At 41.1% G+C, this 27,227-nt stretch overlaps 2 protein-coding genes across 5 annotated transcripts in view; one reads left to right on the forward strand and one right to left on the reverse strand.

The window, feature by feature from the left end:
• LOC127631776 (E3 ubiquitin-protein ligase RNF43) overlaps positions 1–15,736 on the forward strand; it is a 138,777-nt gene extending 123,041 nt beyond the window's left edge. Inside the window, exons 3-10 of one of the 4 annotated variants that reach the window (XR_007969016.1) lie at positions 4,041–4,115; positions 4,305–4,439; positions 7,550–7,651; positions 7,839–8,009; positions 8,322–8,439; positions 9,142–10,668; positions 10,926–14,622; positions 14,881–15,736. Coding sequence is in view for 2 of the 4 variants with exons in the window: in XM_052110112.1 (XP_051966072.1) it covers positions 4,041–4,115; positions 4,305–4,439; positions 7,550–7,651; positions 7,839–8,009; positions 8,322–8,439; positions 9,142–10,668; positions 10,926–10,951 (2,154 nt within the window). In the remaining 2 variants the exon portion in view is untranslated. Of the gene's footprint in view, positions 1–4,040; positions 4,116–4,304; positions 4,440–7,549; positions 7,652–7,838; positions 8,010–8,321; positions 8,440–9,141; positions 10,669–10,925 lie in introns of all 4 variants that reach the window. The other 3 variants (XR_007969015.1, XM_052110112.1, XM_052110126.1) reach the window with 3 other exon arrangements.
• Positions 15,737–15,864: 128 nt separating this feature from the next.
• On the reverse strand, positions 15,865–26,133 carry hpda (4-hydroxyphenylpyruvate dioxygenase a). Its single transcript, XM_052110229.1, has 14 exons — positions 25,978–26,133; positions 25,774–25,800; positions 23,081–23,143; positions 22,214–22,318; positions 22,028–22,070; positions 20,905–20,987; positions 20,154–20,243; positions 19,838–19,944; positions 19,347–19,424; positions 19,100–19,262; positions 16,950–17,021; positions 16,711–16,833; positions 16,471–16,587; positions 15,865–16,141 (listed from the first exon to the last, which is right to left on the reverse strand). Exons 1-14 carry the CDS (start codon positions 26,116–26,118, stop codon positions 16,022–16,024), a joined length of 1,332 nt encoding a protein of 443 aa, XP_051966189.1. The 5' UTR covers positions 26,119–26,133; the 3' UTR covers positions 15,865–16,021.
• Between the last annotated feature and the right edge of the window lie 1,094 nt (positions 26,134–27,227).

Below are 27,227 nucleotides of genomic sequence, written 5' to 3' on the forward strand. Positions count from 1 at the left end.
GTAGATTTGGTTACCCTGTGATTATATCTCTCTATCTCTCTCTCCATCTATATATCTGTCTGTCTATCTATCAATCATCTATCTGTCTGTCTATCTATCAATCATCTGTCTGTCTGTCTGTCTATCTATCTGTCCATCTGTCTGTCTATCTATCTATCATCTGTCCATCTATCTATCTATCATCTGTCTATCTATCGGTCCGTCTGTCTGTCTGTCTATCTATCTATCATCTGTCCATCTGTCTGTCTATCTATCATCTGTCCATCTATCTTTCTATCTATCATCTGTCTATCTATCGGTCCGTCTGTCTGTCTGTCTATCTATCATCTGTCCATCTATCTGTCTGTCCATCTATCTATCTATCATCTGTCCATCTGTCTGTCTATCTATCTATCATCTGTCCATCTGTCTGTCTATCTATCATCTGTCCATCTATCTTTCTATCTATCATCTGTCTATCTATCGGTCCGTCTGTCTGTCTGTCTATCTATCTATCATCTGTCCATCTGTCTGTCTATCTATCATCTGTCCATCTATCTTTCTATCTATCATCTGTCTATCTATCGGTCCGTCTGTCTGTCTGTCTATCTATCATCTGTCCATCTATCTGTCTGTCCATCTATCTATCTATCATCTGTCCATCTATCTATCTATCATCTGTCCATCTGTCTATCTATCTATCATCTGTCTATCTATCGGTCCGTCTGTCTGTCTGTCTATCTATCTATCATCTGTCCATCTATCTATCTATCTATCTATCTATCTATCTATCATCTGTCTATCTATCTATCTATCTATCTATCTATCTATCTATCTATCTATCTATCATCTGTCCATCTATCTATCTATCATCTGTCCATCTATCTATCTATCTATCATCTGTCCATCTGTCTATCTATTATCTGTCCATCTGTCTATCTGTCTATCTATCTATCTATCATGTCCATCTATCTATCATCTGTCCATCTGTCTATCTGTCTATCTATCTATCTATCATCTGTCCATCTATCTATCTATCTATCTATCGTCTGTCCATCTATCTATCTATCTATCTATCTATCTATCTATCTATCTATCATCTGTCCATCTATTATCTGTCCATCCATCTATCTATCTATCTATCTATCATCTGTCCGTCTATCTATCTATCTATCTATCTATCTATCTATCTATCTATCTATTATCTGTCCGTCTATCTATCTATCTATCTATCTATCATCTGTCCATCTGTCTGTCTATTATCTGTCTATCTGTCTATCTATCTATCTATCTATCTATCATCTGTCCATCTATCTATCTATCTATCTATCATCTGTCCATCTATCTATCTATCTATCTATCTATCATCTGTCCATCTGTCTATCTATCTGTCTATCTATCTATCTATCTATCATCTGTCCATCTATCTATCTATCATCTGTCCATCTATCTATCTATCTATCTATCTATCATCTGTCCATCTATCTATCTATCATCTGTCCATCTATCTATCTATCTATCTATCTGTCTATCTATCTATCATCTGTCCATCTATCTATCTATCTATCTATCTATCTATCTATCTATCTATCTATCTATCATCTGTCCATCTATCTATCTATCATCTGTCCATCTATCTATCTATCTGTCTATCTATCTATCTATCTATCTATCTATCTATCTATCTATCATCTGTCCATCTATCTATCTATCATCTGTCCATCTATCTATCTATCTATCTCGTGATTTTAAATCCATAAGGATCTCTTTCTCAATGGCGACAGCGATGATGATGATGATGATGATGATGATGATGATGATGATCTGTTTGTCCCAAACTGAAAGATAAGATTAGATCAAAATTGCAAAAATTGTGTGCGATCATCACAGTGCTGTAATACTCAGGGTGGGGATTCGCAAGTATTCAGGAATACCAGGATTTAGACCAGAACAGGAATGTTTTGATGTGGCAGATGAAAGTGCAGGAAAAGTTGGCTAATTAAATAGTTGCTCAGAGCGCAGAGCCCGCCGGCGACACCGCTGACTCATCACTCAATCTTGAACCACGCTCACCTGTAACTGTTTACGACTGTAGTGTCACATGCACCAGAGGCACATTTTGCATTACAAACCAAAATTTAACCCAATGTTTCCCAACTTTTTTTGGCCATAAGTAACCCACAGCACCATCAGTAAGGCTCGATTACCCCTTCATCGACACAAAACCTAAGATGTGTACAAAATGAAAAGATGAAGTTGGCGCCATTCGGAGTAAATTCTAGAGACTGTTGTGCATGAAAATCCCAGAAATACTCAAACCAGCCCGTCTGACACCAACAATCATTCATGCGATTATCTAATCAGCCAATCATGTGGCAGCAGTGCATAAAATCTTGCAGATACGGGTCAGGAGCTTCAGTTAATGTTCACATCTACCATCAGAATAGGGATAAATTGTGATGTCAGCATGATTGTTTGTATATAAGAGGGGCGGCTATCGCTCAGTTGGTAGAGCGGGTCGGCCACTAATCGCAGGGTTGGTGGTTTGATTCCCGGCCCACACGACTCCACATGCCGAAGTGTCCTTGGGCAAGACACTGAACCCCAAGTTGCTCCCAATAGCAGGCTAGCACCTTACATAGCAGCTCTGCTGTCATTGGTGAATGTGAATGGGTGAACGAGAACCGCTGTGAAAACCACTAAAGTTAAAAATTTACTATATATATATATATGGGAAATTTAGACCATAAAGATGTCTTTATATTCCTTCAGATTTGAGTTAATCAAATGCAGTTATTTCCTCCTCACATGCACACTCTTGTCTCGCACATCTACTGTTGTTGTTTTGACCTTCATTTCCTGATGTTTAGTGCCGATTGCATTTATTAGCGTTTATTAGTGACAGCAGCGGCTCAAAATGTAAGTGTTGCCACCTTGTGGACCCACTAATTAGTGCAAAAAAACTCCAGGGGAGAGCACATTCTGCATTTAGAAAAATCGAGCTGCGTGCGTTCGATGCTCGCACACGCTGCATGATGACGAGATTTGCGTTCGCGTCTGACCGAAATATACTTTGGGCCTAAAGATTTTCATGGAAAGGTTTGCAAAAATGTTCCCCACCCCTGAAAGATATTCGACCTGTCAATCATTTTGTGCGTTCTCATAGTATTGTGGTTGCAGCGAATTATTGAGGCTTAATGCCGTTTTTATGCCATGTTGTTCATAACAGTTGCCATTTGAGGGCGCTGTTTTGCTGCTGTTGTTTTAACAATCGTTTCTGCATGATGTCGGTCTCAAAGCCGAAGTAGAACGGCTAAAATCACTTACAGCACCTTTAATCACTTTACCATCTCTCTGATAACGAGTTACACACACACACAGTCATTGTGTTAAACACAGCAGTATGTTTTCCAGCAACTCATACTTTAACCTTTGAACTGTGAACTCTAGGCAGTTTGGCAGGAAATAGACCTTTAGTGAATTATTGGTCATTGTCTGTGTGGAATTCCCTTTCAATGCACTTCCATGCCAGCGCGCGCGCGACACACACACACACACACACACACACACACACACACACTTGGGAGCTATCACAAGAAGTACGTCTATCTACAGTCTTACACAGAGGAAGGAAGCGCTAATGTTTTTGTAGTGTATAAACTCCGTTTCTGTTGTTTGAAGTTGTGAAGTGTGATCTGAAGCCTTTAGAAGCTTCTGGCTGACAATAAATCAAGATAATGCGTGTGTTTTTTTGACCTAGTTCTGTGTACAGTAGCGTGTCTTTGTATAGTTTGACATTTGAAGCGGTGTGACATGCTTAAACTATTTTAAACTGGAATTGTGTTAGAATTATAATGATGCCGTTTTTATGAGCTTATATTAATTAAGGGACTACATGGATTATTTGTACTTTTTAAAAGTTCATTTGTCACAGCACCTGACACTGGATTACATAATGATGGACCAGAACGACTCCAAACTCTTGATATGGCTGCCATCTGCTGGCATTGGTGATGTTTACACCACAACTAAATCTCTCTTTCTCCCCCTCTCTCTCTCAGGCTCGGTTGGCTCTTCAGCGAGGTGCTCAGGCCGTCATCTTTGATATCACAGATGATGCCAGTGCTGCTCATGAGGTCAGTGTGTGTGTGTGTGTGTGTGTGTGTGTGTGTGTGTGTGTGTGTGTGTGTGTGTGGAAACATTATTAGAATGTTTTCATTTTGTCTACAACTCTAGAACATTCTAGAAGTGATAAATGGATACATTTGATAATATTCATTTGAATGAGACTCATATTGTCCATTAACACGCTTTCACTCTCTCAGCTGCGGGATTCTGGTTCGTTGCCACGGCCTGTCGTGCTGGTGAAGTCATCAGATGCTAATGAGCTAATGGGACTCGTCAATAAGAATGAGGAAGCCAGGGTGCTCATCGACATCATGATGGAGACTCCTAAATGGGTGGATACACAAACATTTCTGTCACACTGTGATACATGCTTGATAACTTTTATCAAGATTTTTGAGATAGGGTTAACCAAGATCACGTTGTACCACTGTTAATTAAAGAAAAAGAAAAAAATTATTTTAGTCTTAATTTTTTCATTTTTTTTTTTATTTGGTCAATATTTCATCATGTTATATAAATTGATATTAATCTATTTTAAATTTGTCTAAAGTGGCGTATAACCTTTTTTTACACTGCGTTTAAACTTGCAAAATTACGGTCACGATAGTTTTCGTTTTTTTATTCGCAAAACTTCTGGAGCTAAAGCTAATTGAAGGTTCACGACTGAGGATTTTACGTTTAATGGTTCGTTAGAAATAAACAAAATAGCGTTATTGGGCCAGTACATAAAACAAAAACCTTCAGTACATTATTCCTACAATAATGATTATATATTCAGGGCTGTCAGGTTCGCTTTGCCGAAAAAAATCGTCTTTACATGTTTACATAATTTTAAAAGAGCTGTTCAGCCGTGACGTCAATTTGTAGACAAACCCGGAAGTCTAATTCGCCATGGGTTCCCTCGGGATTCTCCAAATTTCCTATATTAACTTATATAGTCTCACATAACTTGATGATACGTGGGCGTTTTGTTCTTCGACATAAATAACATATAAATTATACTAGCGCCGCAGCATTGTTTCTCAGTTGGGTTGCTAGGAGACATAGCGCTGCAGCATTGTTTCTCAGTTGGGTTGCTAGGAGACATAGCGCCGCAGCATTGTTTCTCAGTTGGGTTGCTAGGAGACATAGCGCTGCAGCATTGTTTCTCAGTTGGGTTGCTAGGAGACATAGCGCTGCAGCATTGTTTCTCATTTGGGTTGCTAGGAGACATAGCGCTGCAGCATTGTTTATCAGTTGGGTTGCTAGGAGACATAGCGCTGCAGCATTGTTTCTCAGTTGGGTTGCTAGGAGACATAGCGCTGCAGCATTGTTTCTCAGTTGGGTTGCTAGGAGACATAGCGCCGCAGCATTGTTTCTCAGTTGGGTTGCTAGGAGACATAGCGCCGCAGCATTGTTTATCAGTTGGGTTGCTAGGAGACTTAGCACCGCAGCATTGTATATCAGTTGGTTGCTAGGAGACATAGCGCCGCAGCATTGTTTCTCAGTTGGGTTGCTAGGAGACATAGCGCCACAGCATTGTTTCTCAGTTGGGTTGCTAGGAGACATAGCGCCGCAGCATTGTTTATCAGTTGAGTTGCTAGGAGACAGCGCTGCAGCATTGTTTCTCAGTTGGGTTGCTAGGAAACATAGCGCTGCAGCATTGTTTCTCAGTTGGGTTGCTAGGAGACATAGCGCTGCAGCATTGTTTCTCAGTTGGGTTGCTAGGAGACATAGCGCAGCAGCATTGTTTCTCAGTTGGGTTGCTAGGAGACATAGCGCTGCAGCAGTGTTTCTCAGTTGGGTTGCTAGGAGACATAGCACTGCAGCATTGTTTCTCAGTTGGGTTGCTAGGAGACATAGCGCCGCAGCATTGTTTCTCAGTTGGGTTGCTAGGAGACATAGCGCCGCAGCATTGTTTATCAGTTGGGTTGCTAGGAGACATAGTGCCGCAGCATTGTTTATCAGTTGGTTGCTAGGAGACATAGCGCCACAGCATTGTTTCTCAGTTGGGTTGCTAGGTGACATAGCGCTGCAGCATTGTTTATCAGTTGGTTGCTAGGAGACATAGCGCTGCAGCATTGTTTCTCAGTTGGGTTGCTAGGAGACATAGCGCTGCAGCATTGTTTATCAGTTGGTTGCTAGGAGACATAGCGCTGCAGCATTGTTTCTCAGTTGGGTTGCTAGGAGACATAGCGCTGCAGCATTGTTTCTCAGTTGGGTTGCTAGGAGACATAGCGCTGCAGCATTGTTTCTCAGTTGGGTTGCTAGGAGACAGCGCTGCAGCATCGTTTATCAGTTGGTTGCTAGGAGACATAGCGCTGCAGCATTGTTTCTCAGTTAGGTTGCTAGGAGACATAGCGCTGCAGCATTGTTTCTCAGTTGGGTTGCTAGGAGACATAGCGCTGCAGCATTGTTTCTCAGTTGGGTTGCTAGGAGACATAGCGCTGCAGCATTGTTTCTCAGTTGGGTTGCTAGGAGACATAGCGCTGCAGCATTGTTTCTCAGTTGGGTTGCTAGGAGACAGCGCTGCAGCATTGTTTATCAGTTGGTTGCTAGGAGACATAGCGCTGCAGCATTGTTTCTCAGTTGGGTTGCTAGGAGACATAGCGCTGCAGCATTGTTTCTCAGTTGGGTTGCTAGGAGACATAGCGCTGCAGCATTGTTTCTCAGTTGGGTTGCTAGGAGACATAGTGCTGCAGCATTGTTTCTCAGTTGGGTTGCTAGGAGACATAGCGCTGCAGCATTGTTTCTCAGTTGGGTTGCTAGGAGACATAGCGCTGCAGCATTGTTTCTCAGTTGGGTTGCTAGGAGACATAGCGCTGCAGCATTGTTTATTGCTGAGTCACTCAGCATGTCTTGGATTCAAACTCATGACTCCAGGGGTGATAATCAGCGTCTTAACTTGCTGAGCTACTCAGACCCCCAGGTTGAGTATTTGTTAAAATGTTCATTCATTTCATATATCTATATTCAATATACATATATCATAATTTAATATTTTAAATATTCATCTCATAACATTATTTATGCATTTGCAACTGCTGTGTTTATGCGTGTAAATACGTTTATTCCTGCTCTGTGAAAATGCGGCTGCTGTGACACCTTTACTGTGTAAAGATGGCTTTAGTCCCAGTTGGTTTAGTATTAATTGCAATAGGCATTAAAGCACTTAAACTCTCATATTCACAATATGAATCTGCCGGTAGACTGTGGCTATCCACTTTGTTACAGCAATCGTGAAGCTGCGTTCATGATTCGCGTCAGAGCGCCAGCGTCAAGCATCACTTTGAACGCCACGGGAAAAGCGGATTGATAGTTAAGACTTGACGTGCTTCGGTGGTAAATAAAATGCAACATAAACGGGCTGAAAATACTTTTTATCACAAAAGTTAGTTTGGGTCAAATGCATTTGTTTGTGGTTTTAGGGTATCTTATTAAGCTTCATATCTTCTGTATGCAGCCTCACTATGATGTTGGCATCCTCTTGACTGTGGCTTTGGCCGTGGTGGCCATCATCATGATCTTTGCTTTACGCTTCCGCTGTCGGTCCAACAGAACCTGGGTAAGAAAACACAACACACTCACTGTACCAATGCAGCCTAAGCGTAAAAATAGTTGTTGGTTTGGTCCATTAATTCTCCATTCAGTACGTTCCTCCTGTTCTCGAGATGTTGATCATCTACATCTTTATGATCAAAAGGGATGACATCATGCTAGGGATCTCAAATTTGTGTTTTCTTGCCTCGCAGGACTCCATGCACCAGCAGACGATGCGTGTAATCAGCAGGTTGGAGACACGGACATACAGCTCTCAGGGATGCTCTGGGTCTCAGCGTTCTCGCACAGCCCCGGGCTCAAACAGCAGCTCCAACTCAAGCCCAATCTGTGCCATCTGCCTCGAGGAATTCCTTGACGGCCAGGTACGAGGAGAGAAATGCTGTCAGATGCATTGAGTGGCCAAATTGTAAAGATATTTTCAAGATGAACAAGAGAGACTGTCAAACAGACAGGAGAAGGTCCACCCTGCTGAAGAAACACACCTTAAACCAATTTAGTATGGGTTACTGGTTTTAGCTGGTCTCCCAAGCTGGTCTTTTGGCTGGTTTTAGAGGGGTTTGGGGGCACCTTTTTGCTTGGCCCAGCTTGGAGACCAGCTTAAAAACCTGTATAGTTTGGAGGTATGGCAATGGCATGTTTCAGATCTTCTCAATTCATCTGTCTTTCTCTGGCAGGACTTGAGAATCATCTCTTGTGCTCATGAGTTTCATAAGGAGTGTGTCGACCCCTGGCTCCTGCAGCACCGCACCTGCCCACTGTGCATGCACAACATCATGGGTAAACAGCCTCAGGGTACATATTGATTTCTCTGTTAAGAGCAGTAGAGTCACAGTGCTTGTAAGGCATTGAAATTCATTTTGATATTTTTTTGATCCAATTCAATTCAAACTTGATTTTGCAGATAATTTCAGTCTCAGGCCTTAAACTCTTGTGCACAGTCGACTGAAAACTAGAAGTGTGCTGAGCGTACTAAAAATTTTAACATATGTCTTTGCTGCTTTGTAAGCACTGCTATACTTTGTATAAGTCCAGATCTAGTCTTTAGGGATTGATACACTCTGCAACTATAGCCTCTTTTCCACCATCTGGCTGAATGGTTCTGAGCCCGGTGAGTAACGCTTCCAGGAGCATTAGCAGTTTGGTAATGTACAATTACTAACCATTCCTGGCCTGGAATTCTCATCATGGTTACCTAACCATACTAAGGACTGAGAAATGTCCTGGTGGTTCGGCTGTAGTAACGTGGGAACATTCAAATCCTGATTTTACAGCACCACAATGACAAAGGAACCATACCAACGTGCCTGGATCGATACAAACGGCAACGGTATATGTTTGACCTGATGGTGGAAAAGCTTGTGTTTGTGCTTTGTTGTTATCAGTGCCACTAGCTATTTTTATGTTTCTCCCATCAAATTTGATACTAAGCATGTTGAATATGTTATTCAAATGAAAAGAAAATCAATTTCAGCCTCTTTATTCGTCCTCTTTCAGGTTCAGAGCTGGCATCCCGTCAACCCCAAAGGAGCCGACTGCCACCCCCTCCACAAGAGCACAGTCAGGCCTTCCTCCTTCCCCAACACTATTCAAATCCTTACCCCCAGCACCATGTCCCCGTCTCCCTGCGTCATCACTACCCCCACATCCCCACTGGACCTTTACCTCAAATGGGACACTATGGTAACTCGCCCCCTCTTCATCCCCGCAACCTTCGTTGCTTTCCCAGCAGACCGTTAGGAGCTAGCTGCGCATATCACCTGGCGCCAGATCACAGTCGAATGCATAGAACAGGTGGGCACGGGTGTCAAACTCTAGGGCATCATTATGCCACCCCTAGACGTTCCTGCCACCGTTGTCCCAGAGGAGGTTCCCGGTTGCATCACGTGGCATCGCCCACAAACCACACCGCTCATCATCACCCGCCACGTTGCGGAGGTTCGCATGGTCACCAGGACGATGGCAGCTGCTCGGGAGGCAGTTATCACACGGAGCGTAGCGGTTACCTTGCCGACGGGCCTGCCAGTGACTCAAGCTCGGGATCGTGCCATGGCTCATCCAGCGACTCGGTACTGAACTGTACTGACATTAGCCTGCAGGGTGTTCACGGCAGCTGGTCGACTTTTCGAAGCTCGCTCAGCAGCGACTATGACCCGTTTATCTATCATGGGCCGGGCAAAGCCCAGCGCACAGGGAGCATGGAGGCCGCTCAAAGGCCTCGCTCCCTGGACTCAGTGGTGAACCGCACAGGGGGTGGAACTGTTGGCGAAGCAGGTGGGATTTGCTCGGAACAACAGCAGCAGCAGGTGGCAGTGTTCAGTCATGTCCACTATCACAGACATAGACACCACTATTATGAGGACGAGGAGCTCAGTCAAGGGCCCAGTCGGGGCTCTGATGAGGATCAAGGGGCCTCTTTCTCTGGCCCATGTAATGTCACTAAAGATAAAGACTCTACTGGGTGCCAGGTACAGCACCAGTCTTTCCTCTTTCCCAAAACGGACCTCAGCTTACGGGGCGCAGAGGATCGAGTTCCGGACCCTGTTTCCTCCTCAGGCCCCTCTGTGATTGTCCCCTCCCCTTCGTTAACCTCTCCATCCCCAGTTTGTTGCCAAAAAGGCTCAGGGTGTCCCACCAGAAGGAAAACAACTGGCTGTACCTTGGAAGCATCTAGAGGACCTTCGCCGGTTGTACACTTCCATCAAAATGTGGATCTTCAGGATGATTGTAGCATTCACATCCACTATGGACAGGCAGCAGGAAGCTACTGCTGCACACCTCCACCGGACATTGCCCCAACACTGTTGCCAGTGCCCCTGATCCTGGACTCGACGGGCATGGGCGACTGGCCGTGTTGCGGGGGCGCACATGTGGTGTGGCAGAAACAGGTACAGCAGGCGCATTCAGAGCCCCAGCTTCTTGGGCCTGCTTCTGCAATGGACAGACCCCTGTGTAGGGCCCATCACAGCCCCGGCGATCCCACGGACATCTGTCTATACTGCCAAACTTTACACAACAGTCAGGGTAAGTACATCTGAAGGTATTGCTCAACTTGCTCAGCTTGCACATATTCAAACTTGGTACGACACCATGAGACATGTGAAAACCAATGGTGTTAGACGTTTGATGCATCTTTGACATTTGATGCAAAGCATCTAGATGCCATGTTTGAATGTACACAAGCACAATTGGGCAAGGGCGAGACTTTTATTGATGATATCATTATCTTTACTTTGTATGAAATGTGTTCTAAACAAAAAAAAAACATTTTGTTTCGGTAGGGTCAGAGGAAGAATCTGGTGTTTGAAAAAACGCATCATCCAAAACTCTATACGCTGCTACACAAGAGCCGAACCGGACAAAAACACTTCGGCTATCTCTCGCTGTCTCTTTCACTCATACTTAGAGTGTTCCAGAATTTCAAGCATCTTTTGCAATACCAAACTATGTTTCCCAGAACCTCCCAGCTTCAGAACGTCATTCTAACAGCTTTATATAGTAAAGCAAATAAGGATATCACCAGTCGTTGAGAAATCAGCCATTAGTGATAAGAGTTATGATAAGATGGATTTTTGCCAAAGGCCAAAACAAGCAATTCTTGGTACTGTCAAGGTACTTTACCCCTGCACTTCAGGATAACGTCCAAAAGTGACTTTTAATAGGCAAACAAGTGGTTTCTGTGTCTATCCAGCTAGTTTTCAAAAGGTCTGGGAGAGATTCTACCTGAAAAATTACACATCTGGTTTAATGGCACAGATATTTGAATTAAACTCTATTGCCCCCTTGAGGACTGAATTTGTTACCACAACAGTAACGCTAGAATGCGAATTAAGTATTTTCAATAGGACTGCACGCTCGTTTATTTCTGGCCTTAAAAGTATATAATAGCATTCATTAGCTCATACTTCTCATTGCGATACAACCAGCCTCTTCTGTTTTCTTAAAAAGTAGACATACCCATTTAGCTAAGATATGTTGGGTGACGTTCTGCCCACAGATAAGCGCCTGGCTCTCCAGCACTACCTCAGATAACCAATCAAAATAGCCCTTTTAGCAAGACGGCGCTTCAAAGGTACTTGTGCATTGGCCTCTCTTAACCTCTGTAATTCTGAGGAAAGATAGCGAGCTTTACTTTTATACAATCTGTCCTTGGTAACGAGTGTTAGCAGTTCAATGAGGTTTCAGGTCTGTTTTTCTAAAATGGCAGCTGTTATTTACACATTTTTGTATCTTCATTTATTAATTGTGCTTTTCAAAAGGAAATGATTTGACTGAATATATGGGCAAAGTTGTTTGGGTTCCTTATTTTGGTCCTGTTAAGCCTGTAGTTTGTTTGAGCTGAGAAGTACTACATTTCCCATAATGCTTTTACTTTTGACCCTTAAAGGGACATTGACATTTTATAGAAAGTAACCAGCATACAAGCTCTGATTTCTATAAAATGAACTATACATGAAGTTTATACATATGCATTTGTATGTAGCCTACTGTCATGCCCTGTTTTTAATGCCTTGCCAACCATAGAAAACTTGAGTTCACTAAACTCAAGTGTGGAGTACTAGTAACTCTTCTCTTTACTCTGTTACCCAGAGCCCTTTGTTGCCATGTAATTCAATGCTAACGCTGTTTGAAGCCTGAATACACTAAACACTGTAAAATCTTGCCATGAATAAGAGTGATTTCAATGTTGATACCTTATGTTAATATGCTTGATTTGTAGAATTGACTAATGAAAATCATGCAGTTATTTATATATAACTGGACCACGTTTTGTTGTATAATTGCTGCATTGGTTAAAACGTAGCTTTCATATGAAAAGACCTGAATTTTTTTTTATTTTGTGATGTCAGTAAATGGTCAAATTGGTCCAAGCTTGTGATCCTTTGAACACATGATGCCTATGCATCTCTCAAATGCAACGATCATCATTGGCGTCATACCGTCAGATATGTAATTCTTCGTAAAACTGAGGCTAAATCCCAAATCTAATTTGTAATGATACACATTCAGGCCTGTACAGGAGTACAGTATATAGTCGCACCACAATAGTTCTCCGTCCTTGCATTAGTTTGTACTGTTTGAAATATATAAAGTACAACTGTGTAACATTTATCCATCTGAACAGATTGCAGTGTGAAAGTATTTTGTCTCAAAGTAGATGCTGCAAACTAAACCAGGTGTTCATGACTGAAGACATGCTTTGCATTTCCCGTTTTACCAACAGTCCAACATAATATCAAGCCCAAACAGGGCATAAAACTCTTGGATGCAAACAGCACTTCTGCATGGGGAAATATTATGCAAAAGTCATGGCACTATGTAGCTGCCGATCCTATACAAATTTGCATTAACTAATTGAAACATCACTAAACATTAAGGGTTGATTGGTTTCTAATCTACCTTTATTGTACTTTGTGTTTGTTGTCAGTCATGTTTGTATCGTTTATCTGATCTCATTTCAACAGAGAATCATCTAAAAACTGCCTTTTTTTTAATAGAGCAAAATCCCTTCAGAAATCAAGGGATATGCCAATATATTTTCAATATTTTGTGTAAAAAAAAAAAAAAAAAAAGGACAAAACAGTTATAAGATAAAGTGTTGTATTTTATATATAATAGAACATTTCAGTATGGTAATGTCATTAATATATTTATTTACTAATATATTTATCCATTTTGTCCAAGTCTGAGAAAATTATAAATGTTTTTTTTTTTTCACTTTTGGAATATCTTTATGAAACGTACAGCTGCCATCATAGATGTATAAGCCTGGCATTATCATTCCGATAATATACAAATAAATTATTTTGCAATATAAAGAGATTGTGGTTGTTTTTGTTTGTGTGTGGTTATGAGATTCAATTAAATGAGTTTCATTCTGTGCCATTTGAGGCATCATTGAGTCTGTGTCATGTATTTGGCGCCATCTCCTGGTGGCCATATGTAACATTGTGCTTTGTGTGATTATCTAATGATATACAGCGATCAGTCACAACATTAAAACCATTTGCCTAATATTGTGTAGGTCCCTCTCGTGCCACCAAAACAGCGCAAACCGCGTCTCAGAACAGCATTCGGAGTTGATATTATTCTCATCACAATTGTACAGAGTGGTTACCTGATTTACTGTAGACTTTATCTGTTCAAACCAGTCTGGCCATTCTCACTCATCAACAAGGCGTTTCCATTCACACTGGATGTTTATTGTTTTTGGCGCCATTCTGAGTAAATTCTAGAGACTGTTGTGTGTGAAAATCCCAGAAATACTCCCAGAAAACCAGACCAAATATATTGGTTGGCACTGTTTTGTTGGCACGAGGGGGACCTACACAATATTAGGCAGGTGGTTTTAATGTTGTGGCTTATCTGTGTATACAGTGGCAAGAAAAATTATGTGAACCCTTTTGATTTTCCTGCATTTATGTATAAATTAGACTTTAAATCTGATTTGATCTTCATCTAAAGTTACAATAATGAACAAACACAATCTGTTTGAACTAATAACACACAAACTATTGTATTGTTCTTGTACATACTGAATAAATCATTCAAACATTCACAGTGTAGGTTGGAAAAAGTATGCGAACCCCTAAGCTAATGACGTCCACGAAAGCTCATTTGAGTTAGGAGTTGGCAAACCTGGCATCCAATTCATGAAACGAGATTGGAGCTGTGGGTTAGAGCTACTTTGACTTACAAAAAGCACTCAAACATTTTTAGTTTGCTATTCACAAGACGCATCTGCTGACGTGGACTATGTCTTACAAAAAAAAGACCACTCAGAAGACCTACAATCAAGAATCGCTGCTTTGCATAAAGCTGGAAGGGTTTCAAAGTTATCTGTCCACAGTTAGACAAACTGTCTATAAATGGAGATGATTTAGTACTATAGGTACTCTCTCTAGAAGTGGCTGTTAGATATTCATCTGTCCACAGTTAGACAAACTGTCTATAAATGGAGATGATTTAGTACTATAGGTACTCTCTCTAGAAGTGGCCGTTAGATATTCATCTGTCCACAGTTAGACAAACTGTCTATAAATGGAGGTGATTTAGTACTATAGGTACTCTCACTAGAAGTGGCCGTTAGATATTCATCTGTCCACAGTGAGACAAACTGTCTATAAATGGAGATTATTTAGTACTATAGGTACTCTCACTAGAAGTGGCCGTTAGATATTCATCTGTCCACAGTTAGACAAACTGTCTATAAATGGAGATGATTTAGTACTATAGGTACTCTCACTAGAAGTGGCCGTTAGATATTCATCTGTCCACAGTTAGACAAACTGTCTATAAATGGAGGTGATTTAGTACTATAGGTACTCTCACTAGAAGTGCCCGTCCAGTCAAGATGACTCAAAGGACACACACGCAGAATGATCAATAAGGTAATAAAGAACACTAGAGTGTCAGATAAAGACTTGAAGGAATCATTGGAGCTATTTAATATCTCTGTTCATGAGTCTATTGTACAGAAAACATTAAACAGGTGTTCATGGCAGGACATCATGAAGGAAGCCGATTTGGAAATGAATTCCCAAGTTTATCAAGATATCCTACAGGATAATATCAGGGTGGCAGTGTGCCAGCTGAAGCTCAGTAGAAGTTGAGTGATGCAGCAGGACAATGACCCCAAACATCAAAGTAAATCCAAAACAGAATGACTTTTGGAGTGTCCCAGTCCAGTCCTGAACCCAATAGAGATGCTGTGAATGACCTCAAGAGAGACACCAGACATCCTACCAATATGATTGAGCTGAAGCAGTTCTGTAAGGATCCAAAATATCTTCTGAACGTTGTGCAGGTTTAATACCGGAAATGCTTGCTTGAGGTTATTGGTTCCAAAGGAGGATCGACCAGTTATTAAATCCAAGGGTTCACTTACTTTTTCCACAGCACTGTGAATGTTTAATGGGATGTGTTCAATAAAAACATGAATGATTATAATTGTGTGTTGTTATCTTAAGCACATTGTGTTTGTCTATAGTTGTGAGATCACATTTCATGACCAATTGATGCAGAAAACCACATCGTTCAAAAGGGGTTCACATACTTTTTCTTGCAACACATATCTATATATATATATGTATATAAATCAATGTGTGTTTGAATATGTACATGTATTCCTAAATGAACATAATATACTATATGCCATATTTCAGATTTATGTATTCAACAATATCAAAATCATCATCAACAATAATATGGATACACAAATTTCATATATGAATGTATTTATTAATGTCCTAGAGGTCCAGTGTTCTGGATGGCATTGGACCTTTATGATTAACATTTGACCCCAGCACAAACGCTACTGTGTTGACCACTAGTGTGTATTCATGCAGTAGTGTTTGAGTGGCCCGTTGTGTGCGATTCAGTAAATAGCCTGCGGCACGCCCGCGCCCTCTGATGTGAGCACCGTCAGGTTTCCTCTGGCGTCCTGGTCCTTTTCAATGGCCTCAAACAGTGATTTGAAGTTTCCCGCTCCAAACCCCTTGTGGAGTGGAAAAGACACAAATCATATTTAATCAGAGTAACGGCACATCGTCCTATTTTAACATTATCTTCCCGTATGTGCCATATTGAAATTGTATTGTTTGGAGAACACATTTCTCATGTTCCTCGAGGATCCTTTTGATGGTTGTAAATGTCCCGAAGTTAAGTTAACTGCTCTTTGGTGTGGTTGGGATGGAAATGTCTCGTCTCTGGGCATTTCCTCCCTTCAAAAGCTTCAAATATGCCCCTAATAAAACTACAGACCTGTTTAGACATGCATGTTATTCGCCTCCCTGTGTGAAACAAACGATGGTCTAATGTACTTACAAAGTGATTGTTCCTTTGGATCACCTCCAGAAAGAGCGTGGGTCTGTCCTGCACAGGTTTGGTGAAGATCTGGAGCAGGTAGCCCTTCTCGTCAAAGTCCACTAAGATTTTTAACTCCTGTGTTGAACGAGAAAAACAATGGATAAAGGAAAACATTATCAGTTCAAATTCCGAAAAACTGTATTTGGATAAACATTCAAATATGTCCCCAGAAGTTACGGATATCTTGGCTTATCTTACCTGCAGTCTTTTGAGGTCTTCCTTCACTTTGATCTTCGCAGTCTTGAGATTCTGTCGTAGAGCGTCATAGTAGGTATCAGGAGTGGACAGGAACTCCATTCCTCGAGCTCTGAGGTTCACAATCTGTATCAAAAGAAACGGGTTAATGACTTTTGGTTTGTTTTTCATTTTGCCCATTGATTTAATTCTTAATAGGAATTAAATCACTTTTAAAGGCGCTTGTCATTTGGGAAACGCACCGCTTGAATGATGTCTGATGTGTTGAGGGCTATATGTTGAACTCCTGGCCCTCCGTTGTAGTCGACATACTCCTTCACAAATTGATTATAGAGTAAAGACAGCATTAAAAACATGAATTAATCGTGATCATGTGCATTTTGCCCAATTCCATAATTAGAACATTTTAAGAATGGATTTTAGTTAAGAATTGAATGAAATATCATGAAATATAAATGGACTATTTTCTAACTTGTTCTTGGATTTATTCCCCTTTTTCCTCCCAATTCGGAACGGCCAATTCCCAATGCACTCCAAGTCCTCGTGGTGGCGTAGTGACTCGCCTCAATCCGGGTGTCGGAGGACGAATCTCAGTTGCCTCCGCGTCTGAGACCGTCAATACGCGCATCTTATCACGTGACTTGTTGAGCGCGTTACCGTGGAGACGTAGCGCATGCTTCACACTATTCACCGCGGCATCCACGCACAACTCACCACACGCCCCACCGAGAGCGAGAACCACATTATAGCGACCACGAGGAGGTTACCCCATGTGACTCTACACTCCCTAGCAACCGGGACAATTTGGTTGCTAAGGAGACTCACCTCAATCTGGGTGGTCAGAGGATGAATCTCATTTGCCTCCGCATCTAAGACCTTCAATCCGCGCATCTTATCATGTGACTTGTTGAGCGTGTTACCATGGAGACGTAGCACATGTGGAGGCTTCACGCTATTCTCCACGTCATCCACTCACAACTCACCACACGCCCCACCGAGAGCGAGAACCACATTATAGCATCCACGAGGAGATTACCCCATGTGACTCTACCCTCCCTAGCAACCGGGCCAATTTGGTTGCTAAGGAGACTCACCTCAATCTGGGTGGTCGGAGGATGAATCTCATTTGCCTCCGCATCTAAGACCGTCAATCCGCGCATCTTATCACGTGAATTGTTGAGCGTGTTACCATGGATACGTAGCGCGTGTGGAGGCTTCACGCTATTCTCCGCGTCATCCACTCACAACTGACCACACGCCCCGTCAAGAGCGAGAACCAAATTATAGCGACCACGAGGAGGTTACCCCATGTGACTCTACCCTCCCTAGCAACCTGGCCAATTTGGTTGCTTAGGAAACCCGGCTGGAGTCGCTCCGCACACCCTGGGATTCAAACTAGCGAACTCCAGGGGTGATGGTCGGCGTCAATACTCGCTGAGCTACCCATGCATTCATTGAATCACTGAATGCAATGCAACAAAAATAGAAGAAATTAAGTTTGTCCGTTTTGTGACAAACATTGAGACGTTGCTAAAGAGCAAATAGGAATTCTAACGTATTTTTCCGTATCTAATGTTAGTGTAAACATTCCATTAAAAGTATCTTACATGTCATTCTTGCTTAATATAGCTAGTTACTAGAACTGTCCAGAACATGGTGGGCATTATTTACATGAGTGGGCGTGTTTGCACTAACTGTTGGTGTACTGAATGGTAATGAAATGGCGCAAAGCGCAATTGCAGCACGTCTGTTTTCAGTGCAAAATATAAACTCAGAAGTTCAGAAGTCCCCCTCTGACGCAGATGACGTAATAACCTGAGAAGACCCTTCGAAATAAATTGCACTTTATCCAGCCCATTCGGCGCTTTGCGTGCGTAATTTTGCCAAACCCACTCGCTCCTAGTCTTAGCGCATGCTTGCGCGAAAATACCAAAATTAGCCACGCTTAGCATAATCAAATAGGGCCCGATATCACAATAAATGACTTGCCCAAAGATAGATCCAGGTCATATACCATCCCAAAATCGAAAATAAATCAATATAATTTTTTGTAATGATAGATCGATGTATCGGCAGATTTTTGGCCATTTTGCCATTATCCCCGTCAGCTGATAACCGTTTTATCTTGGCCAATTAATAGAAATGTTAACTTTCCCTTGTCTACCGATAGACTTTTCAAATATAAGCAAGTTTGAGTAAATATTGTAATACAGATTTTGCGGACATCTGATTCGCTGTTGTTAAACTGCATTATCTATATCGGTATCGGCCATTGAAAAACCCATATTGGTTGTATAATATTTCACATAAATTAAAAGAACTAATATTTTTAACATAAGTAAAATGGATTGTCATTAAGAAACTGAATTATTTGTCAATCAGTGGGTAGAACCTGGATTTGTGAAATCTTCTTTCCCGGTGCTGGTTCATTGATGGGCATCTTGATGGTTTCCTCGTAATTTGTAACCACGATGGAGCGGAGAGCGCTGTACTCCGTGTGAATCTGCTTATCGTCGATGGACCAGAACCTGTGAAACATCAGACACTTCTGATACCTGCCGAGAAACAGGAAGTGTTATTTGCCAATGACATTTCCACGAATTTGTCATATTGACTTGTTTGTTGAATGTGTCCCTCACCAGTCCGTTACTGGCACCATTTGATCATTTGGCTGGTTTCCCACAATGTGATCAATAAAATTTAAGAGTCCTGGTGGCCTGCAGAGAGAAAACCACAAATATAAATCCATTTGTGCAAAGTGTTTCGTGTTTTTAAAAGCCCTAAATATACTCTATGGAACATAAGTATGTGATCATAGGTGCTTCTAGTTACATAAATGCAATTTCACATTTCACTGCATTCCTACATGTGTATGTTGGTATACCGTTAGGGAAACCTGTTTGAAAACAATTATTGTGTCAGTGATTTTAGTGGTTTAAACCCCTCACAACAGGGCTGTGCATTTTGGTCAAGAATTTGCATACTTGCATATACTATATTTCTTGCCTAAGACCATATTTTCCCTTAAACATACACACTGTCATATTTCTAATTATTTTAGACGCACATTTATTCATGTAAATGCTCAATTATGGCAGTTTGTTTTAGTAAACACAGTAAATCCTCTCACAGTTTTGGTAACAGAGGGTCTTTGAAGAGCGGCTTGTGATATCCAGGAAGAAACAGACCTTTATACGGCCCCATGTACTCAATAAATGTGTGTGTCGTATCCCCATACTGCACAAGAAAAAAATCAGATATATAATCAGATTTATAATATACAATGAGAAAACGTTTTTTATTTTTATTTATTTAAATACAAATTTTATCAAAGTCAAAAATATTCAACATAAATCAACGTGAATATAGTAGGTTACTTCAGACTTTTTAAAGTAAATGTGTGTTTGTGAATCTGTTCAAAAGACATGTTGACTATTTTGACGTACTGTTTGAATTACGGCATATTTGACTTTCCCGCCAGAATCTTGCTCCACCCAGGGCTCTTTGACGATCACCGCTCCTCTCTCTTTAGCTTTCTGGGAACACACAAACACTTTAATCTTCATTTGTCTCCAATACGTGCAATTATTATTATATATTTTATTATTGGTACCTTAATATCTCAATTGTCTCTCCTCGATGTTAAATTTCCTGATAATTTTTGGCTGTGTTTAGAAGGTAACCGTCCGAATGCCAAAGTCTCGCGAGACTTGCATATACTCTTGTTAGGGTTAGGGCTAAATTTAGGGGGGTATGGTTAGGGTTAGGTTTCGGGATTAGGGATATGGATAATGGTTTCTGTGGGACTCCAAATGAACGTAATACATACAGTGTGTGAACATTGCATGCAACCTCTCGCGAGACTTCTGGCATCCGGATGTTGACAATCAAGACACGACCAAAAGTTTCTCCTGAGAAAAAGACCTAATTTCTCATCACATTCTGCCCAGATATATTTATCTGATCGACAGCAATTGCTTCATCTTTGTTTATTATTATTATTATTTATTTTGGAATTTTTGGAGAAACCTCTGAGAGTAAATGAATACTAATGAGTGTTCCTCTTGGGACATTAGCGATGCTGTAACTCAGCTAATGAGCTAATTGTGCCCACTAGTTGTTGTATAAAAAAACTACAGGCTCGAGCCACAGCCAAAAATGACACTGATCACGAGGATAAAACGCCAGTTGATTTACCTTCACTAAAAAATCACAGTCTTCCACCTGAAATGCCACATCCTTCACCCCATCACCATGTTTTACAAGATGTTCACCCATTTCTGTGTAAAAGAGAGAGAAACTTTTGAGCTTTTTACAATTGAGCAAGTAAAACAGTTAGCAAGTGTTGCACTTAACAGGCTAGTATCACGGAAACATTACATTTTTAAATCCAAAGAAAGATATTATTGATTACTATATTTAGATATTCATATTATATAATATTTTGCATCGTTACTAGGGTTGCCAACTTTTCGGCATGGGCACTCTGACCAGTCTGCGGGTACGCATCCCCATACACAGCAAGCTGTGATGCTCTGTGTGTCCTGACACTTTCTATCATGGCCAGCGTTACGTTTTTCAGCAATTTGTGCAACAGTAGCTCTTCAGCGGGATTGGACCAGACGGGCTAGCCTTCGCTCCCTACGCGCATCAGTGAGCCTTGGGCCCCATGACCCTGTCGCCAGTTCACCGGTTGTCCTTGCTTGGACCACTTTTGGTTGGTACTGACCACTGCATACCGGGAACACCCCACAAGACGTGTTGTTTTGGAGATGCTCTGACCAAGCCGCCTAGCCGTCACAGTTTGACCCTTGTCAAAGTCACTCCTGCCCATTTTTTGTGCTTCTAACACATGAAATTCAAGAACTGACTGTTCACTTGCTGCCTAATATATCGAATATATCTAATATATCCCACCCCTTGACAGGTACCAATGTAACGAGATAATAAATGCCATTCACTTCACCTGTCAGCAGTACCGCCGCTCCCTATAAGCAGACTGACTCGCACGTTATACGTTATTCGATTACTTCTGTCTCTTTATGTCATCTCAGACTGGGACGATGTTCAGTGGGGGGCACTGTGGGGACCCATGCCATCCGTTGCAGGGCTCCCTGTTCTTCAAATCTAATCTTTTCTATTTGCAAAAGTAATGTTTGGGAGTCTAACATTTATATTTCCTACTGACACACTACAGCTGAAGATATAATGAACCATCTTAACACAAGAGTTTTCTTTTGATTTCGAAGACACTTCCAGACATGTCCTCGATGGGTTTCGTGAGAACGCTTGAGCATTTTTAGAGTGAATTGATTCATACCCTCATTTCCAGGATTCAGGGCAGACTCGAACACAAATATTATCTGTTGAAAGAACAAATAGGAAACTCAAAACTCTGTAAGGTGCCTTTTGACATGGATAGGAACATAGATGTTCCATGAATATCACTTCTTTCCATTTTAGTACATTAAAGGAATATCAGCACCATGGAGTGTGTGAGACACACCTTGTCCTCTCTGATGGCGTGCGACACCACTCCTCGACTGCCCGTCTCCAGTCCTCTATACGCCATTGGCTCGAAGCCAAACTTATCACAGTAGAACACCGCAGCCTAGACCAGGACGAGAAAAACACTTGTTTTTTGGGTTATATGCGATGTAGGTCAATGGGGAAAGCTCTTGTCCCATAGACCTCCATTGTAAGTGCATTACTGGTTATTTTCATTATTGTTATTACAAGCATTTTTACTTTTACTTTGGTTTTTAGCCAAGCCTTTGATCAACTTTTAATGGTGCTATACAAATAAATGTGACATTGACATGTTTTGCACTTTATTTAAATGTATTTTAAGGATGTTTAAGAGATTAATGGTCACATGTTATTTGTTTACTGTGTAAACAAGTGTCGCTTATCAACATCAGATGAGATAAACTACTGGGTCATTCTTGGATTAAGATCACATTATTGATTAAATGATCAAAGAACTGTTCAACGCACGTCTGTCCAGCCGAATGACTCGTCATTTTAGTAACATCTCTGATATTGTGATATTATTATTATTATTATTATTATTAAGCGGTTCAGATGAACGTTGTCTCCATTGCAACACGTATCAAGGTGTACTTTATCAGAACAATAATGATTGTGTCATTAAATGTACAAATATAAGTTCAATCTTGCTGCTTTTGTCACTTGTATCAGTTTATATAAAAGTATCAAAATGTATCACTTCGGTAAAATGTATCATTTTATTTAATCAGAGAAAGTGTCAAATGAACATTGCAAAACACTGTAAAATTGTGTCTAGATATTATTTCTGTAACATACTTAATACACAAATTCAGCTCCGTCCACTTTTACACAACTAACGCACCTGTTTGGCATTGCCCACCCAGAATGTCACATGGTGAAATCTGACAAACTTCCCTTTCTCGTGCTGGAACAAAAGGATAAAACACATCCAAATATAATGTATGCTTTGTAGTAGAGAGGAGAAATACTTCTATGATAGCATTTTAACCCTTATGTTGTGTTCCGGTCATTTTGGCCCGGGCAACTTTTCTTTCTTACGATTTTTAGTTTTCGGTTAATCCGATTGGAATCAAATTCTTTCATTTTGTTCACATATTGTGTCTGAAAACACACACAAAATGACATTATACATGTATTGGTTTTATTTCACTTTGTTACACTTGTTGTGTTCCTGGTCAAAAATGACCGGCTAATGGAAATGAATGGATTAGACTATAAAATACAGAAATATGAAGTGTTTAGGAGCATCACAGTCCTTTAGATGAACACACAAAGTCCTCACACCTACACACACACACACACACACACTCAGACAGACATGCACACACATACACACACACACACACACACACACACACATTCACACACTCACTCACACACACACACAATCAGACAGACATGCACACACACACACACACACACACACACACTCAGACAGACATGCACACACATACGCACACACACATTCACACACTCACTCACACACACACAATCAGACAGACACGCGCACACACACACAAACACACACACACAATCAGACAGACACGCACACACACACACACACACAAACACACAATCAGACAGATACACACACTCACACACACACACAATCAGACAGACATGCACACATAAACACTCACACATACACACACACACACACAATCAGACACACACACACACAGACAGGCACACATACATACACACACACACACACACACACACTCAGACAGACACGCACACATAAACACTCACACATACACACACACACACTCAGACAGACACGCACACATAAACACTCACACATACACACACACACTCAGACAGACACATACACACACTCAGACAGACACGCACACATAAACACTCACACATACACACACACACACACAATCAGACATGCACACACACATACACACACACACACTCAGACAGACACGCACACATAAACACTCACACATACACACACACACTCAGACAGACACATACACACACTCAGACAGACACGCACACATAAACACTCACACATACACACACACACACAATCAGACATGCACACACACATACACACACACACACACAACAAACACAATGTGTGTTGAGCGCCCTTTTGTGCATCAGCTCTTTGAGCCACACCTGGAGTTGCGAGTTTGAATCCAGGGCGTGCTGAGTGACTCCAGCCAGGTCTCCTAAGCAACCAAATTGGCCCGGTTGCTAGGGAGGGTAGAGTCACATGGGGTAACCTCCTCGTGGTTGCTATAGTGTGGTTCGTTCTTGGTGGGGCGAGTGGTGAGTTGTGTGTAGATGCCGCGGAGAATAGTGTGAAGCCTCCACACGCACTATGTCTCCACGGTAACACGCTCAACAAGTCTTGTGATAAGATGCGCGGATTGACGGTCTCAGACGCAGAGGCCACTGAGATTCGTCCTCCGGCACCCGGATTGAGGCGAGTCACGACGCCACCACGAGGACTTACAGCGCATTGGGAATTGGGCATTCCAAAATTGGGAAGAAAAGGAGAGAAAATCACAAAAAGAAGCTGTATATGGGCTCGTTTGAATCGGGATATTCTGCTGTAAATTACGACATGTCAATGTTTATGTTATATGTGTGTTTCAGGAAATAATAAGGAAAAACGTGACAAAAAAGACACTCCTGTTTATCATATTAATGCGTGTCTGTGGGGATTTCAAACATTAAATCTCACTGAACTTTGACCTCTGAGTGAATCAAATTCACTCGCTTCATTCTACAAATTGAGATCTTTCCAGCGATATATAACACATGACTCTCATCTTTATTATGTTTTTAACAACTCTGAATATGACTGTTGTGATAACACATTTGCAGATGATGAGATCGAAACAGGTTTCCTTTTTCAGCCAATTAAAAAGCATTATTTAAGAATTGGTAAGATCAGATATATGCATGTAAAGATCAGATTCTGAGCTTTAAAATAACACCTGTTTTATTCATATCAAGCAAATGGTTCTTCATTTATTATGTAATTATATTTATTTATTTTTGTTTTCCGCAGGGAGTGCCCGGCACTAGCCCGTTATGAGCTCAGTTCAATGAATCCTTCTATCAATAAATTTTTTTTTTATATATATATATATTTTTTATTTTTTTTTATTTTTTTTTTAATGTTCAAAAAAGTAGTACAAAACTCATAATTACAAAAAAAAAATAAGTTGGTAAAAAAAATCTCATGATAATATATGCAATATGAGAGATTTATAAACAGTCTTAGTGGGTCGGTCATTTTTGACCGGGAGCACAAAATGAACACAACACACACGGTTAATAGTATTATAATATTTCCAAAGCATCCAAGTATCCAAAGCACACACACACACACACACACACACACACACACACACACACACACACACACACACAAAACAAGTACAATTTGACATATCAGGTATTTTTGGTTTAGTGTCTTCAGATGATCATGACTGCAGAAAATCTTCTAAAACACATAAACTGCAATAATGAATTACACTTCAATAGAAAGAGAAGCAGCAGTCATACCTTCTCTCCTTTGTCTGTATAGGATGTCTAATGGGAGAATAAAGATCACGTTATTAAATGGACATTTTTACGCTGACTTCCTCGTAACTGTTACTTTAACAGACCTATAGTGCACAGATTGTAAACTTATGAATAAATCTGCAAATGCATGACATGACATTGTAATCTAGATGATCTAAATGCTCTAGATTGATTGAAACTCACCATGCTGAAGCTCTTGACGGGTTTCTGATCATCAAAAGAACCCTCATGCACAAATACCAGCTGTTTTATGTGCTGTGCTGATTGGACGACAGGTAAAACACCCCTTTTGTCCAAAAGACACACACACACGTCAGAGCACATCCAGAGGTGAGGGTCATCGCTTCATCGCTTCGTCTGTTTGATGTGCAGAAATGAAGCTATAACTGAAGTCTGTCGCTTTGTGTTTGTTACAGAACAAACCGTGCATGACACATTTATTGTGCTTGAATACGGAGACATTACCACATCCAAAAAGCATCATATTGTCATGGTACACATATACCATACATTACTCATGCTGCTGATGAGTGTGAATGCAGTTATTATCTGTGGACTGACCTTTGGCATATATGATGTAGATGAGTTTGTGGACAAATAAATCCATGTTTTTGACAATTAATGTCCAGTCTTCAACGCTTCAGTCTCATATAATGCCTCGATTGTTCCACTAGAGGGAGTTATAATCATTAGATGTTCTACCAAAACTGTAAGTGCCAGAACTAGAAGTTTGACACTGATATATTACTACTGTGGATTGGGGTGCGCCCAAATTAGTCCCAGGCCCACCCAGAATATTAGAGATTTTCTTTGACTTCAATATACATTTGCATTCATGCATTTGGCAGATGCTTTTATCCAAAGCGACTTACAGGGGACCCCCCCACCCCCCTTCCCGGAGCAACCTGGAGTTAAGTGGTGGCTGTGAGGATCGAACCAGCAACCTCCTGATTACCAGTTAAGTGCTTTAGCGCACTACGCCGCCACCATCACTCATTTGATGTATGTATAAAATGAACGTGCTTCTCTGTTGTTAAGGAACGTTTGGTAAAAATTTGGGTTTTTATTTAGGCCCAATCGAAAGTATTTCCAGGCTACACCCTCGTATCACTGACATGTGATTATTACGCAGTTGTGTAACAGTTTAGTTCATAGTCTGGTAGAGGGACATTCCTTTCATGCTATAGAAATGATATAAGCGGGTTATGTAAGGAAGCCTCTGGACTAAATGTGCTCATGGTTTTGACCTCGTCTTTGAGGACACTGACCCACCTTTGTCCCAGTTAAACATCATATGGCTTGTCGTGGCTATTACGAAGGGAAACGAGGTCAAAGGCCATATCTGACTGATAACAAACCCATGTTAATGTACATGTATCACCAACCAATGTTCAAGTTATGTGCCCCATTCCTGTGGTAATGCTTTGAACAAT

Source organism: Xyrauchen texanus, chromosome 3, assembly GCF_025860055.1.
Source record: "Xyrauchen texanus isolate HMW12.3.18 chromosome 3, RBS_HiC_50CHRs, whole genome shotgun sequence".
NCBI classification, from domain to species: domain Eukaryota; kingdom Metazoa; phylum Chordata; class Actinopteri; order Cypriniformes; family Catostomidae; genus Xyrauchen; species Xyrauchen texanus.

Coding starts and splice junctions, on each gene's coding strand:
- hpda (XM_052110229.1), bottom strand. CDS start 26,118: ATGTGCTCTGACGTGTGTGTGTGTCTTTTGGACAAAAGGGGTGTTTTA. Junction 25,801..25,977: donor CCGTCAAGAGCTTCAGCATG/GTGAGTTTCAAT, acceptor TTCTCCCATTAG/ACATCCTATACAGACAAAGG. Junction 16,142..16,470: donor TCCAAAGGAACAATCACTTT/GTAAGTACATTA, acceptor CCACTCCACAAG/GGGTTTGGAGCGGGAAACTT.